The following is a 14956-nucleotide window of genomic DNA, read 5'->3' on the forward strand; positions in this document are numbered from 1 at the left end:
TGGCCTGCCCCATGCCCTGAATTCTTAGTATAATACACTAAAATGTTGTATTTGTAAATCAAAAGAGTGCCACTTAAGCTGTTATTTAACATCCCCATCAAAGTGCCTTAGGTCAAGTATTCAAATCCTATAACTTGTAATTTTTTAATTTTTTTTTTTCAAATTGTTCTTTTTACTTCATACGACCCTCCCTATATACAATTCCTGGACCCACCTTTATTCCTATTATCAATTTGTATTATTACACATTTTGGATGGCCTGGAATGCCTTGTTTGTGAAAGCAATGTGCCTATGTTGATAGGCATTGTGTGTGTCGGGGTGGTGGTTAAGCACGAAAATATTTGTTGGCCATGTGATTAATGAAACTTGATCTCATACCACGAAATGAATCGTGATGTAGGTGAAATTGGAGGTCTTAAATCATTACATTCAATAATCAATATATCTGATTTTGATTAATCATAAGCTGAGATGAGGTAGGTATGAAAAATTGGCTAAACTTAGAAGGAGCCCTAGTTTCTCGTAGTGAGAAACAAAATTTGTTTCTCATATGGCATTTTTGTAAATAAACCAACAACTTTATTCAATTGTGGAGCCCACAATAAAGAAAAAGTTGTTGATTTATTCACGAAAATGCCCCCATGAAAAACAAATTTCGTTTCTCACTATGAGAAACAGGGAATTTTCCCTAAACTTATATTAGGTATATACATGTATTCAATGTATTTAATCGTTTTCCTTGATTGACATCATACGTGAATCAGTTTGTTTTAGATAGTGATTTCAATATTTTAATTTATTGACTTTTACATCTTCTTTTGTGAGTAGACAATTTTTATAATTCTTACACCAGAAATTGTAGAAATGTCGAAATGGAATGAATATCTTGTTATTACTAAAATAGAGAACCAAGTATTTCAAACAAGTACAATTATTGAAGTAGGTCCATTGTTCACAGATTATTGCAGAGTATTAAATCTGAGCATTAAACCTAGCTAGTCCGATCACACCCTTGTGGAAATATAATTAAAGTTAAAATTGAGAAGTGAATAACCCTAGATATTTTTTTTAAGAAGTCTAGGTAGGTGTTGGTTTTTGATTCCCTCAAATGAGAAGTAATATTTTAAAAGTATTTTAAGCATGTGTTTTGGAACGTTGTTGTTGTTGATAGGACTTGCGAGTGGCTGACATTTGAGGGACCATTATATCCCTAAACTCAACTCTTTTTGCCTGAACCCACTAATTAGCAACGCAACTAGAGTACATACAACTCCATTTAAATATTAATATATTTGCATGTGATTTTATTGTTTACTCTTTGTGCTTGTTTGGAAAATAAGTCTCGAATATGACCAACTTAATTTACAGATAGGGATGTTAATTGAGCAGAGTAACTCGCGAGCAGCTCGAACTCGACTCGGTGAAAGTTCGGTCAAAACTCGACTCAAGTTGGCTCTTACTCGCTCAAATCAGCTGGAAACTTGATAAGTGTACAAGAAATACAATATTTTTCTGTTCTTCTATCTTTAAAAATAAAAATTTACTTTGACACATAATAAATTTAAATTAATACACTGTAGTAGGAAAAAATTATATAAAAGAAGAAAATATAATCAACAAATGTTTAAAATTCAAGAGATCTAAACCTTTAACCGAGCAGCTCGTGATCGACTCAGCTCGACTTGAAACTTAATGAGCACGAGTCGAGCAACCCTCTGCTCGTGATCGACTCGCTCGATTAGCACCCTAGTTGTGATATAAAGGATCTTGTATATTATTAATTTAGCGCCAATAAAGTGAAGTATATTAATAAAATGTTAATTAATCCCTCTGTTTCGTAATAATCACAACACTACACATTGCACAAAGTGAGAAATTTTAATTATATGGAGCAATATTAAGTATTATATATGTAACTAAAATTTATCAAAGCTTATTAATCCTTATTTAAACTTATTATATTTTAATAAATAGATGTAAGGTGAACAATTGAGACCCATAGCCAATTAATATATACTTATTAGAAAGAAACTATTACAGTATATACACTCCGTAAATTAATTACATCAATTAACGCATAATTGTTGGTAAAGTGTGAGTTTAACTAACACACTTGTCAATATATAAGATTGACCATATATAAATATCATTAGTACAACATACTAAAGTTAAAAAATAACAATGAAAAATATACATTGAGATATGGGATTAATCTAACAGCATGCTTATTATTACTACACAGACATTTAAAATTTATACTAGTATAGTAGTATATAATAGTACGGTAAGAAATATGGATCAAGTTAATGTGTCAACTATAATACTCCCTCCGTTCCAAAATATTTACAATGTTGGACTTTTTTCACTATTTATGTTTTGGCTTTGATCATAATTTTTTACTAATATTAAAAAAAAAACATATTTTATCATAAAATATGTCGTTAGATAGGTATTAATATAAGGATTCATAATTTTCATTACTATTTAATCATATATAAATAAAATCAAACTAATGCATTGATATGTGTGTAGTATTGACTATATCAGATATTTTGAGACAGAAAAAGTACTTAATAAAAAATAAATAATAATAATTAAAAAAAAAACCAATTATTGTGAGTATTTAGGATTGGAGGGAGAAAGAAAATGCATACATGCCACACTACCACTCTTATTGCTAGATCCTTATTGGCTTGTTGTACGTTGTACCAAAGCATATACAGGAGAAAAAGAGAGGCTTTCAAGTTTTAATATTTCATTGGGCCTTTAGCGTTGAAGAAAGGGGATAATTAAGCATTTATATGAATTAAGAAATGGGATAATCTAAATAAACAAAAGAAAAGTATAATCGACCAATAATGCAACGAACTGCTTTTGTTTTTGGTTGTTATTACTACGGAGTACTCCATAACTTGCCGCCGTCTTGCTTTGCGGCGTTGCTTGGACATATCTGTTTATTGATGTGTTAAGTTTTGAATCATTCAGAGTTTTTAATTTTTTTTTATTAGTATTATTTTTTTAATGTCTCAAAAGAGGCTAGCTCAAAAATAACAAGATGAAAAAATAATAATAGTAATAATTTTAAAAATACTTTTAATAACTAAACATGACCACGACCTCTAATAATAATAATAATAATTCCACATAGGTTAGTTCTAATAGAGTATATAAATTGATAATGAATTTCAACTATTAGTGTAATCAGTAATCTTTAAGTTGAGTTAGTCCTTTAACATTATATTAAAAGCTAGTGTGACAAGAGGTCAGGAGTTCAAATGATCAAATCACGTCTACCCCTATGCCTCAAATGAGAGTTAAGGTCACTTTATTTAAGTACAATACTCATTTGGAAAAATTGGAATTATTAATCCTAACTTTGTGCCATTTACTTTAATTAATCCCAACTATCGATTATCTTGGATAATCCCAACTTTGGGAGGCATTTTCTTTGATCGGGACCAAACCGGTCAACAAAAGTCAATGACTTGTTATACCAGGTTATTGGACACGTGTCGACACGTAATTTGTCCAAAAAATAAAAAAAAAAAAATTTAAAAAATTAAATAAAAAAAACCCACCATCCCTCACTTTCCCCCCTTCCCCTCGCCAGAAACACTCCCACCAGAACACCTCTCCCCTTCCCTCCCCTGCCAGAACCCAGCCCCATCGTTCCCCTGATCCCAAAACTGCCGACCAGCGTTCCCACTGCCTTCCACCTGAAACGAATCCCATCTCTCCCTGCCGAAAAACGAACCTTCGTCCTGCTGGAAACGACCCAGGGATCCGGATCTGGAGCCCAATTGCTCCGCGGCTGTGTCATCATGGACGTCATGGCTCTCGAATGCGTCGCCGAAGAAGTCGGCGCTGCGTCGTCATGGCCCTCGAACGCGTCCCTGTCGACATCCATGCTCAAGGCGGCGTTGCTCGTGTATCCGACCGCCAACTCATCAAGGACATTAAACAGGCTCCGGATTCGAGAAGGTCCGGCGATGATTCAGTTGTTTGTGGTTGCCGAAATTTGGGTGAAACTCTTTTGTTTGTGGTTGCTGAAATCTAGTTGAGGCAGGCACTGGGAAAAGAGATGGTGGTTTCCGGTGGGAGTTGGGGAGGAAGGGAGGTGGGGCTGCGGTGGGATGAGGTGCTCAGGTGGCGGGGTTTGTTTTTTTTTGGTCTTTTTTTTATTTTTTTTACTAATAAAATTACGACACTTGGCATTTAAGAAAAAAAGAAAAGTTACTTATTTATCAGGTCATTTGACTTGATGAAAGAAAATGCCCTCGATAGTTGGGATTAATTAAAGTAAATGACTCAAAATTGAGATTAATAATACCAATTTTTCCTACTCATTTTTATTTAAAATGATGAATATTATTTTCTGCCGACTTGCATTACAGAATTTCACAATTTGCATGCGCCGCATTTGCACCTCAACTGTTGTAGTACACACATTTTCGGCTGAGAAACAGAAACTTGAAGAACATTTGATTTTAGCTACTTGTCTTCCACTAACACTTTCATTATTTCTCATTTGCATTTCATCGCATCTAATTCGTCCTAGAAAACTTTTTCCAAGGTGCCCATCATTAAGATTTGGTGTATTATGGAATGATTTTCATTGTACATTTGGTTAGTTGTAGCTTGTTAGGTATGACAAACAATAATTTTTTCCCTATCTGTAAATTACAAGCACAGAGACAAAAAAAATATCCTTAATTTTACCATATACATATAGCTCAAGTACAACTAGATGAACACAATCGCCTCAATAAGGCTGATCATTGCTTTTCAAGACGACCAAGATACCGAAAATAACTACTTGATTTTCCATTTGGACCATAAGATGGATGCATTTCTCCAATCCTTTGCAAGCCACTTTCAATCCCATTGCAACTGCTCTCGTTTGTGTATAGGCTTAGGTCCTGTTCTTTTGAGCTTGGACAGAGTAGATTGAGACAGTAGAGCAAATTTCAAAAGAGCAGCTCTAAAAAACAAGACCTATATTAATTGTGTATAGAATTTATATTGCAATCACACTCATTTAATAGTGTATAGAATAATGGATCGATCAACATAACATACATTATATTACGTATTACTTGATATTTGTCATTGTAATGTAAAGTGGTATTGGAATTGATACTCCGGATGTAACAAGACTAACAACCACTTAAGATCATTATAGGTTTAATTCAACATTTGACCATGTGAACTAGAATTGCAAATTATAGGTTTAATTCAACATTTGACCAGGTTCAAATCATAACAAGCTAAAATCAGTGCTATGTAGCATCAATATGTCAATTAGTAAAGTTAAAGCTTGTGATTTCCTTCTAAATTAATTAGTGCCATTAAGTGACATCCCACTGAATGCACAATTAACTTGATCATTAAGATTAAGTGAACAATGGTTAATATATCAATATTTAGAGGTTGTAATTTGTTCCGAGAAGAAAATATACATTTAAATAAGGTTAGGACAACTTTTTTTCAAAATAAATTGTACTTTGTAGTAATATTTACAAGACAAAGGTAGTTGTCATCTTTAAATTATTTCCATGTGAGTATGCGACACCATTTTTATATATTGTTTTGTGCCACAACTAGAGTACATTCAAATTGACTTTATCCTCTTTCAAGTTGTCATGTGTAAATCCTCGTTCTCCTCATGGCTCTTATTGTTATCGAATAAGAGTACGAGCAGTAAATTTTTTTGACAACCATTTTTGAAGTCGAATATTTTTCTATCAAGAGTGCAAAGGACATGGTAGTTAACACTACTCACTTAACAAGTTAACAAGATGTGTCTTCTTATAGTTAATTGATTGGTTGTGTAAATAATCTCAAGTTCGAATATCTCATAATAATACTATTACTTCCTCCGTTTCTTTTTACTTGCAACACATCTTTTAGATACGCACTTTTAGGAGATGATTAGTAAAAGTAAACGAGTGATTTTATCAATATATTTTTAACACGAGGATTAGAGTAGGGTTAGGTATCATGTGTAAAAATTATTTGAATAATTTGTCCGTTGATATTATATAAACTCGGCTTCAAAGCGCGTGTCATAAGATTGTGTTACAAGTAAATAAAAACAAAGAAAGTATTTGATACTCGGCCTCAAAGCGCGTGTCATAAGATTGTGTTACAAGTAAATAAAAACAAAGAAAGTATTTGATAAACTATCGTTAAGGGTCTAGCTTGTGTATACGATAATAGCATGAATGATTGAAATAAATCTATTTTCTCACGGAACCACTCAATTTAGCCTCGATCGTATCTATATTTTCTCATAGAAGAAACAAGAAAAGAGAAAAGTAGACTTGACGAATAATTATGACTATATTGATTTATTTCCTTGAAATTACATTTGATAGCCACAAAAGGCAAAATACATATACAATAAACTAACTCATGCTTAGATAATAACTTATATGAAGTATATATTTGATGATTTTTTTTTTTCTTTTATCTTGGAGATTTCAATGATTCCACTTGAGACTTTCCACGAGGACCCTTTAACCTAATGTAGAGACGATATTCATTAAACGTCATAGATGGATACAATGCTGGATTCTCGGAACTAACAAGTTCCTTTGCTGGTTCAATTAACAATTCACCCCTTGGATTGTAGAAGAATGCCAACGAAATTCTCTCTATATTAGGGTTTACAATTACCCTGTGCTCTACACTCTTGTATATAGCATTGCTTAGCACCTACATCAATTAATCAAGTAAATTGTTGATAAACGATCATAAATTTAAAAACATCATTCAACGAACAATGAATTAACTCATAATGTACCTAGTATACATAAGAAAATTATACAATATTCAAATAAACCTTACAAAAGTAAGACTTAGTATTTGAATCACTGAAAGTAAAATTAGAGGTTTACAAAGAGGAACCAACTTTCCAAAGTATTTACATTGATATAGATAGAGCCCTTTTTGATATATTGAGAAGATCCATAATTTTCGTATTTAAAAAATTATGGCATTAAAACTACTTAAAAGTTTTTAATGGGAAATTCTACTCATGTTTTTTCAAATAGTATGACCACTAATTTGAAGGGTGAAAATAGTGTGTCATCAACCCTATGAGGGGGTCCAAATTCCATGTAAAATGATATTAATTAAATAAAGAAAGATAAGAATGCCAACTAGTGCAGCTGAAATTAGAAAGGTTTATTGTGAATCGATAGTTTCTACTTTCTATTGCATGGTTAACAAACAATGGAACAAGTTGTTCAACTTCAAGTTGCTATTTATCGAATAAATATGGTTCAAGTTGCAACTTTAATTTTTTATGCACGTTTTATTAATTTTGATGTCAAATACTCCAAATTCCGATTGAGTTATCATACATTCATACTCCGTATTTATATCATGATATAAATCTTTCTAAATATATTTGGTCCATATACGAGTTATGGAATCTTGCACATGGGATGGAGTTTGGGGTACAGCAGAGGAATTGGCCAACAAAAATGATTGGACATTACACCAAATGGTGACTTTATTGAGCAATCCTAATATACTTCGTATTATACTAATGGTGCGTTATTTTGACATAAACTAAACTTAACTGAATTATAGTTTTAAATAACTTATTAGACCGGATTAGATTTGAATAGATTTACTTTGAAATGTATTTTCTTAAGGTGAAAAAAAATACTATAAATTCCTAAACTTATTATGAATATTTTTGTCTGGATTTTTTTTAATTGTGAAAATTTCAAAATATTTGTTTATACGTCATCTTAAAAAAAAAAAAAATAAATAAATAAAAAAAATTCCAAATTGGATCAAAAAAAAAAAAGTCTAATATCTAGAAATGTTTTATCATATCATTGTGTTATAAAAAAAAAAGTCTAATAAATTAATCAATTTCTAGTCAACTAGCTTAGCACCTCAAACTATATAAAACTACTTCCCCAGCTCCATATTGACAGAATTTTGGTGACCATGTTATTAAGAATGAAGGAATAATTAATTTTATACAACCACTGGGAAAATTATTATCAATCATTTCATATTAGATGTATGATGATCTAATCCTTCACGTAATTTTATGGAATAACCAGGTGGATTTATTTGCACTAGAAAAGAGAAAAATGGTGAGTTGGACTTTTTGATGATTTTTTACTAAAAACAATTTATTACGTTCATATTTTCATTTTTGATATTTAGTTTTACTAATCTAAACAAAGACAACAAGATAGGGCCAACCTGAACCATGGTGGACCCTAAACAAAATGCTTAGTACATTTTGAAGATGACAAATTAAGTCTTTTTCATTGAGTAGGTGATGTACATTACAAATTTCTTATAAAAATAAATCACTTGACTAATAAATCATAGATGTAGCCTTTCTTGCTTAAAAAAGGACAAAAATGAGGTAAGTTAATTTATATAAAGGATTTCATGTTCAATTTATAAGATGTGATTGCAATTGAAAATATCGTTAATTCGTACATTTCTTATCCATTAATTCGTATAGATAAGGGTTTATATGCAGGACAGGTGGTTGATTCGAAATATATCAATAATAACATGGAATATACTCCATGTTTTAAATGATTGATCTATGTATTGACACCGCGACAAATAAAATTAGTTGCAATTCATAAGGAGATAAATTATTGTATTGTGAATGTCTATAATTTATATTATATAAAATTGAAAATGACAATTGTCTCCGGTTACAAAATTTTGAAATTATATCGTAGGATAATATAGTGATTTTACATGATGGTTATCTATTTCATCTCCTCATTCTTCATACCACCTATAGTTATTTTTTGCATGATACTCTGTTTTCTCCTATTATTTTTAGTAATGTTGATTCTATTAGTAGCAAAAGATGTATTCATGATGGAATAATGAAACACAAACACGTATATTGACATATTGTCCCAACCAATGATAGGAAAAACATTCTATATTAACCTATAAAATTAAATTAGAATAAAATACAATATATTTCATTCATGTCTACTACTTAGATTCCACATCCCAATTTTATAAGACATTTTGTTTTGTCAAGTTAGATTCCACGTTACTAAACCGAAAAAGTGAACAATAAATCAAGTTATCTTTATATCTAGAAGGTGTTATCGGCCAATAGGATGAACTCTATTGATTTATTTGTAAAAGTTAAGACATACTATTAAAAATTAAAAGATTGAGGTCATCATTTAGTCCACTAGAAAACCTCCACATTGCACTTCTTAATTAGTGTTGATTGGCAAGCTTTCCTCAGTGGATTTAATAGCAAATCTATTAGCCGATTAGGTTGGTTAATGAGGTTGTTTAGTAACTAATTAAAAAAATAGTTTTCTAAGTTTATTAACGTAAATTTAGGCTATTTTGTATAAACAAAATCAGTTTTGATCCAAAAAATTTATTTTAACTATTAAAATTCATTTGGATAAGTGAAAAAATATATCACGATACATCATTCGATTAAAAAAACAAGCAAAAGTAAGTTTTGATAAGTGCAAATAATTAATTAATTATATCTGTAAATAAAAAAATAAAAAAAAGAGCAATTTAGTGCAACAAGGTTTTTTTTTTTTTTTTTTTTTTTTTTTTTTTTTTTTTTTTTTGGGATCTCTCCCACCCCACCTCTTAAAACATTGGCCACATGTAGACACACCCTACTTATTGTTTGCTTGGAATAAAATATAAATGAGAAGTAATATGAAATGAATGAATTGAAGTATCGTTTAAATGCATATTATGCCATGGAGTATGAATAGGAATAACAATTTACTAATAACATATAAAATACTATGAAAAAGTAAACACATAGTAACACGTGTTACAAATGTGATTTGACTAAGTTAACAAGTATATTTTAGGATATTATATATAAATAATATAATATAATTTATGCATATATCATTAGTTCCCAAGTCAAAACAGATTAGTTAAAAAAAGTGGTGCAAGATAACTACTACCATAATCCACGCTATCAGCCATAAATATAAATTGAGTTTACAATTTCATCAATCATGTTAGTGAAATGATTATATAGTAATTAAATCGAAGATTACCTTCTTTTCAACCATAAAAAAGATGTTTGAACTTAAATGATTGACTAATCTTATACTATATAAAAACATGCTTAATTTATACAGTGAAAGTTATTATAGTATTATTTTATAAAAGTTGACAAAATTTTAAAAAAGTCTTCCAAAGTTATGCCTTAGACATTTAGCACATTACTATTCTAGAGAATTACGTACCTGAATTTGGTCACCAACGTTGATGATGAAAGCATGTTGAGCGGGTTTAACGGTTATCCATTTGTCATTTCTACGGACTTGAAGACCCGGTACATCATGATCCGGCAGCAAAATGGTTAACCCACCCGGATCCGAATGAGAGGACAGTCCAAGGGTCAAGTCAGGTTGTGGGCATTTTGGGTAATAATTCACCCTTAAGCAAGCTCCATTTTCCTCCCCTCCAAATGCATTTTGAAGATAATTCTCCTCTAATCCAAGATTTGTCGAAAATACTTTCATTAATCTTTGACCTAATTTCACCACTTCGCTTAAGTACTTCTCGACCACCTCCCTGCATTTTATGAATTATATTAAAATATTACGAGTAACATCAATAAAGTCATATGGTCATATAATTAACTTACAAAGTCAAATTACGAGTATCATTAATAAGATAAACGTACAAAGGATTATGTAAGCATTTAATTAAGGGTAAAAATGAATAAACTTGATTTCAAGATAACATTTGTGTACAAGATAATTAAGGGATCTAGCCTCGTACATGCAAAATTCATAAAAAAAGTAGCAAAACACTAATTTAATGATTAACAAAATTTTAGGACTTTTGATGGTTACTATAGATCATAGGAATCATTGCATATGATTGTCAAACGTTGGATGACAATTCAGAAAGCACAAAGGGTGGCTCTTAATTTAGGGGGGAAAAAATTGGATAACGTGGTGGTTCATAGTTGATGGCAAACCAAGGACGGAGTAGTATTAATTTAGCACCACTAGTATCCATTATAATGAAAGATGATCTTTAATTGGTGGAATATTATGGACCAAAATTCATGCAAAATCAAGTAGAAAAAAAGGTTAGCACATTAACATGTTGATCCTTAACATTATCGTGTTATATTAACCGCAAATTCTTTCATTATACTAACACATCGTGATCAAAATAATTATCGACATTATTATAAACAATGTAGGCGTGTAGCTATACACTGTATGTAGACATGAAGTTATCGTACAAATATTGTACACAGTAATTTGTTATATAATATAAAATCTTAGTTATTTATATATCATCAAGAATACCTTGCAATGTCATTAAATCTAAATTTAATTTTTGAGTGTAAGACAATTGCATGACTAAGCTAATATATTAAAATCATGTTGAATGCGTGATTTAATATAGATATTGGCTACAAATTATCATGAAATGATATTTATCTTGAACTAAAAAATATTATAATATAGTAGCAATTGGACAATGTTTGACTGAACAAACTTTTCCTTTTTTTTTTTTTTTTTTTTTGAATTATTTTAATTATTCTTTAACTTTGAAAAAACTCTATTTGATACATTATATAATGAAATTCGAGTTAGCGATAGTGTCACGAAAAGGGGAACAAGTTAATTGAATTAAACAACAATGAACACCTGCCAACTAAAAAATTGTGAAAAAGGGAAATTTAACCTGACCTTTGTGACTTAATGAATTAATAAAAATAAATAAGGGGATACCTTTAAATTTGCTACCTTTTATATTACGTATATCCTTTTAGAAGTTATTTACTTAATTAGCAAGCTAAGCTAAGATTGTTTACTACTAATATAGAAATGAGCAACTTAATGTGAGGAAGAATTTTAAATTATAGTAAATGAGGTATTAAAGAAATGTAAACGAGTTTGAAAATGTAAGCAAAACTTAGTTAAAAACAATTTAATCATGAGATTTCTATTGTTTTTTGAGACAATTGAGATGCTCTTTCTTCGCTTTATCTCTTGTGAAACCTTTGGCCACTCTTAAATGTATGATCTGACTTTGTTGATGCTTTGAAATAAATTTTGTAAGAACGTCCCTACTCTTATCTCAAATTTTAAGTGTCACCCTTTTAAATAAATTCTAGTTAGAATAACATTTTTAAAACGTGTTTGTTCTTCTATAAATACTACTCTTTATAAACTTCGTCCCTACTTGATCTGCTCCCACAATCCGGTAGCCACTTTTAAAGATAAATTCTATGATTTTTTATTGGACAATAAGTCAATAACTATGTGCCTCATCATAAAAAAAAAAAAAAAAAAAAAAAAAAAAAAAAAAAAAATTAAAAAAAAAGATAAAATAAAATAAAAAACGTATAGTATCAAGGACAGGAAAGAACCCCATTATCTTCCAATATGGAGATTTTTCACAATTTTTTTTTTTTTTGTTTTTTTAACAATATTATTTTTCTATTAAAACTTATATATGGTACTATCAATGATAAAAGTCTTAAAAACAATTATTTGTGATGTCCTTGCTAATTAAACTAATATCTACAGACCACAAGGCAAAATGAGTTGATTTTGATATAAAAAAAAAAACTAAGTAAAATATTAATGGTACCTGTGATGAGGAGGTTGAGCAGGCCATTTGCAGTGATCCTTCAAGTTAGAAGGAAGATAATGAAGGAAGTAATAATCACTCCAATCAAGAACAGCACCTTTCTCAACTCCAAGTCTACTTCCATACCCTTCATAAGTTTTAGGGTCGTTGGCGTACTTTTGTTTCTCTTTCATGGGTTGGTAAAAGAACTCGCGCCAAGTTTGGCGCGCCTGATCCATGAGATCAGGAGGGACCCCGTGGTTAACGGCTTGGAAGAATCCCCAAACCCTGCAGGCCTCACCTACTTTTTCTCTGGTGACTTGGACTTTATATGGATCACTAGAGAAGAGGCCTGAAAGGTCTATTAAGGGGATGTCCAACCTGTCCGTAACCACGGGTTCCACTACCGGCCGCTCCGTCACTGGTTTGACGTAGCAGTCCGGTATCCGGTCCAATCCACTATCTGATAGGGATTGGACTCGAATTATTGGCTCAGGCCAATCCTGAACACAACTCATGATCTTATATATTGTTTTTTTTTTTTTCGTAAAAATACGAAATCTCTAGCTAGGTAAATTTGTTTAAGATGATGATGGAAAAAAGAGAAGGAATTAGTTTGGAATTTATAGTGGTGTTGTAGGAGGGGGAGAGGGAGTTAAAGAAAGAGAGGAAAGAAATGATGAGGTGATAGAAAGGAAAGAGGAACGTGGGATAAATAGGGTAAAAAAATAATATAAAACGTGCGAGTTAGTGAGAGTGTGATAAAAGGTAGTACTGCCTACTAACTAAGAAAGGGACATTTGGGTTTGGGTTAGGATGATGTGCTTGTGGCCTTGTGGGAGTGTCTTTACTTGACCATGACAGGCCGACATTGGAGATAAAGAGACCCTAAGCTACCACACTCATGCATTGGCTACTTGGCTAAGTTTTCGCTCTCTTCGAGTTACATACTTCCTTCGGTTTATTTATTTATTTATTTATTAATATAATGTATTAATTTATCGTATAATTTACTATACTTTGTATTAATTTTCGTATTAATTAAATTACCATGTATACTTGAATAACTGCATCACTTAATAAATGCACGTATCTCTTTCATATATAGAATTATTTTTCTATATTTTACTTCATCTTATCTATCTCCTTCTCTACCGATATTATTTAATATTTTTCTTCCCTCATTTGTGAACCCCCGATGCATACATACTCACTCTCTCTAGCTTTATGCGTGAATTATACTTAATTTCACCATTCTTTTTTAGTTGCAATGTTTGGACTTTCACGTTTGTCAGTACATAATTTCAATCCACTATATATCTAATTATAAGCAAGTAAAAACTATATAAAAATTTGATATATATTGTGAAAATATAAATCGAAATGAATCTAATTCGTAAGAAGATCCTACATGACTTATTTTGCCCAACATATAAGTTAATTAAGGTGGTCAAATGGGAGACATGAGTAGTGCAATTTTCCAAACATTACAACTATATATGTGTCATCTTCATATGAGTCATACCCTAGCTGGACACGGGTTGGGTCGTGTAGGCCCATATGCCATGCAAGCATATCTCGTGTATTAGTGGGCTATTAGTAAGAACTAGGTCTTAGACACAAACTGTTTTGTCTAACTAGTGCCAAATTTTCAAATTGATATTCATGCACAGTCTATGAGCCACCATTGTATCTCCCATGTTATATCGTGTAAAGATGGGCATTGGCTGGTTTAGGTCCACATGTCGTGTTGGTGCGCCTCGTGCTCAAGCAGGTCATACCTAAAATGGACCAAGAAAAAGTCGTGTCGTGACGGGCTCGTACCAATCATTCAAAAACAGAGTGCATGTATAGTACTACCTGACTCATATGCCATGCAAGCGGGGCTCCTTGGTTATTTTTATATATTTGGTGAATTTCTTTTTTTTTTTTTTTAAAAAAAATAGTGGGTCAATATGCGGGTTGACCCATCGTGCTCGTGCAACCTTTGAAAATGATCTCCATGCACGATCCATGACCCACTAGCTTAGTGTGTCTCTCGTGACATGTTGGGCTCGTGTTGAGTCGGGTCATTTTCGTGCCGTGTCTAATCGGCCCTCGTGCCAACCTGGTTGATGCCTTCCTCTAATATCAAGCTTGTAGTGGGCTCGGGCCATTTTCTTGTCGGCTTCGCCCATGCACAACTTAGCTTCCTATCCCCTAATTCTTTACTGGTTTTGTGCCCGTGTGATGCCCGGATTGTTTATTGAAATTTAAAATAAAACTTTTTATCTAAAATATATATGTTATTTGAATTTTCTACTCATGAATTAATAATTAACTTACGATCATACTTGTCCGTTTACG

The 14956-nt window shown here is 31.5% G+C and overlaps 1 protein-coding gene across 1 annotated transcript; it reads right to left on the bottom strand.

The window, feature by feature from the left end:
* Window positions 1–6328: 6328 nt before the first annotated feature.
* Window positions 6329–13243, bottom strand: LOC110699285 (probable 2-oxoglutarate-dependent dioxygenase At5g05600). Its single transcript, XM_021876787.1, has 3 exons — window positions 12632–13243; window positions 10255–10585; window positions 6329–6718 (listed from the first exon to the last, which is right to left on the bottom strand). Exons 1-3 carry the CDS (start codon window positions 13126–13128, stop codon window positions 6470–6472), a joined length of 1077 nt encoding a protein of 358 aa, XP_021732479.1. The 5' UTR covers window positions 13129–13243; the 3' UTR covers window positions 6329–6469.
* Window positions 13244–14956: the final 1713 nt, after the last annotated feature.

Source organism: Chenopodium quinoa, unplaced genomic scaffold, assembly GCF_001683475.1.
Source record: "Chenopodium quinoa cultivar QQ74 unplaced genomic scaffold, ASM168347v1, whole genome shotgun sequence".
Taxonomy (NCBI): Eukaryota; Viridiplantae; Streptophyta; class Magnoliopsida; order Caryophyllales; family Amaranthaceae; genus Chenopodium; species Chenopodium quinoa.

Bases quoted from the DNA above. Each gene is read 5' to 3' on its own strand.
- LOC110699285 (XM_021876787.1), bottom strand. From the start codon at position 13,128: ATGAGTTGTGTTCAGGATTGGCCTGAGCCAATAATTCGAGTCCAATCC. The intron at 10,586-12,631 runs GTACCATTAATA...CATAAAATGCAG, and splicing joins GCTCAACCTCCTCATCACAG to GGAGGTGGTCGAGAAGTACT. The intron at 6,719-10,254 runs GTACGTAATTCT...TAATTGATGTAG, and splicing joins ACGTTGGTGACCAAATTCAG to GTGCTAAGCAATGCTATATA.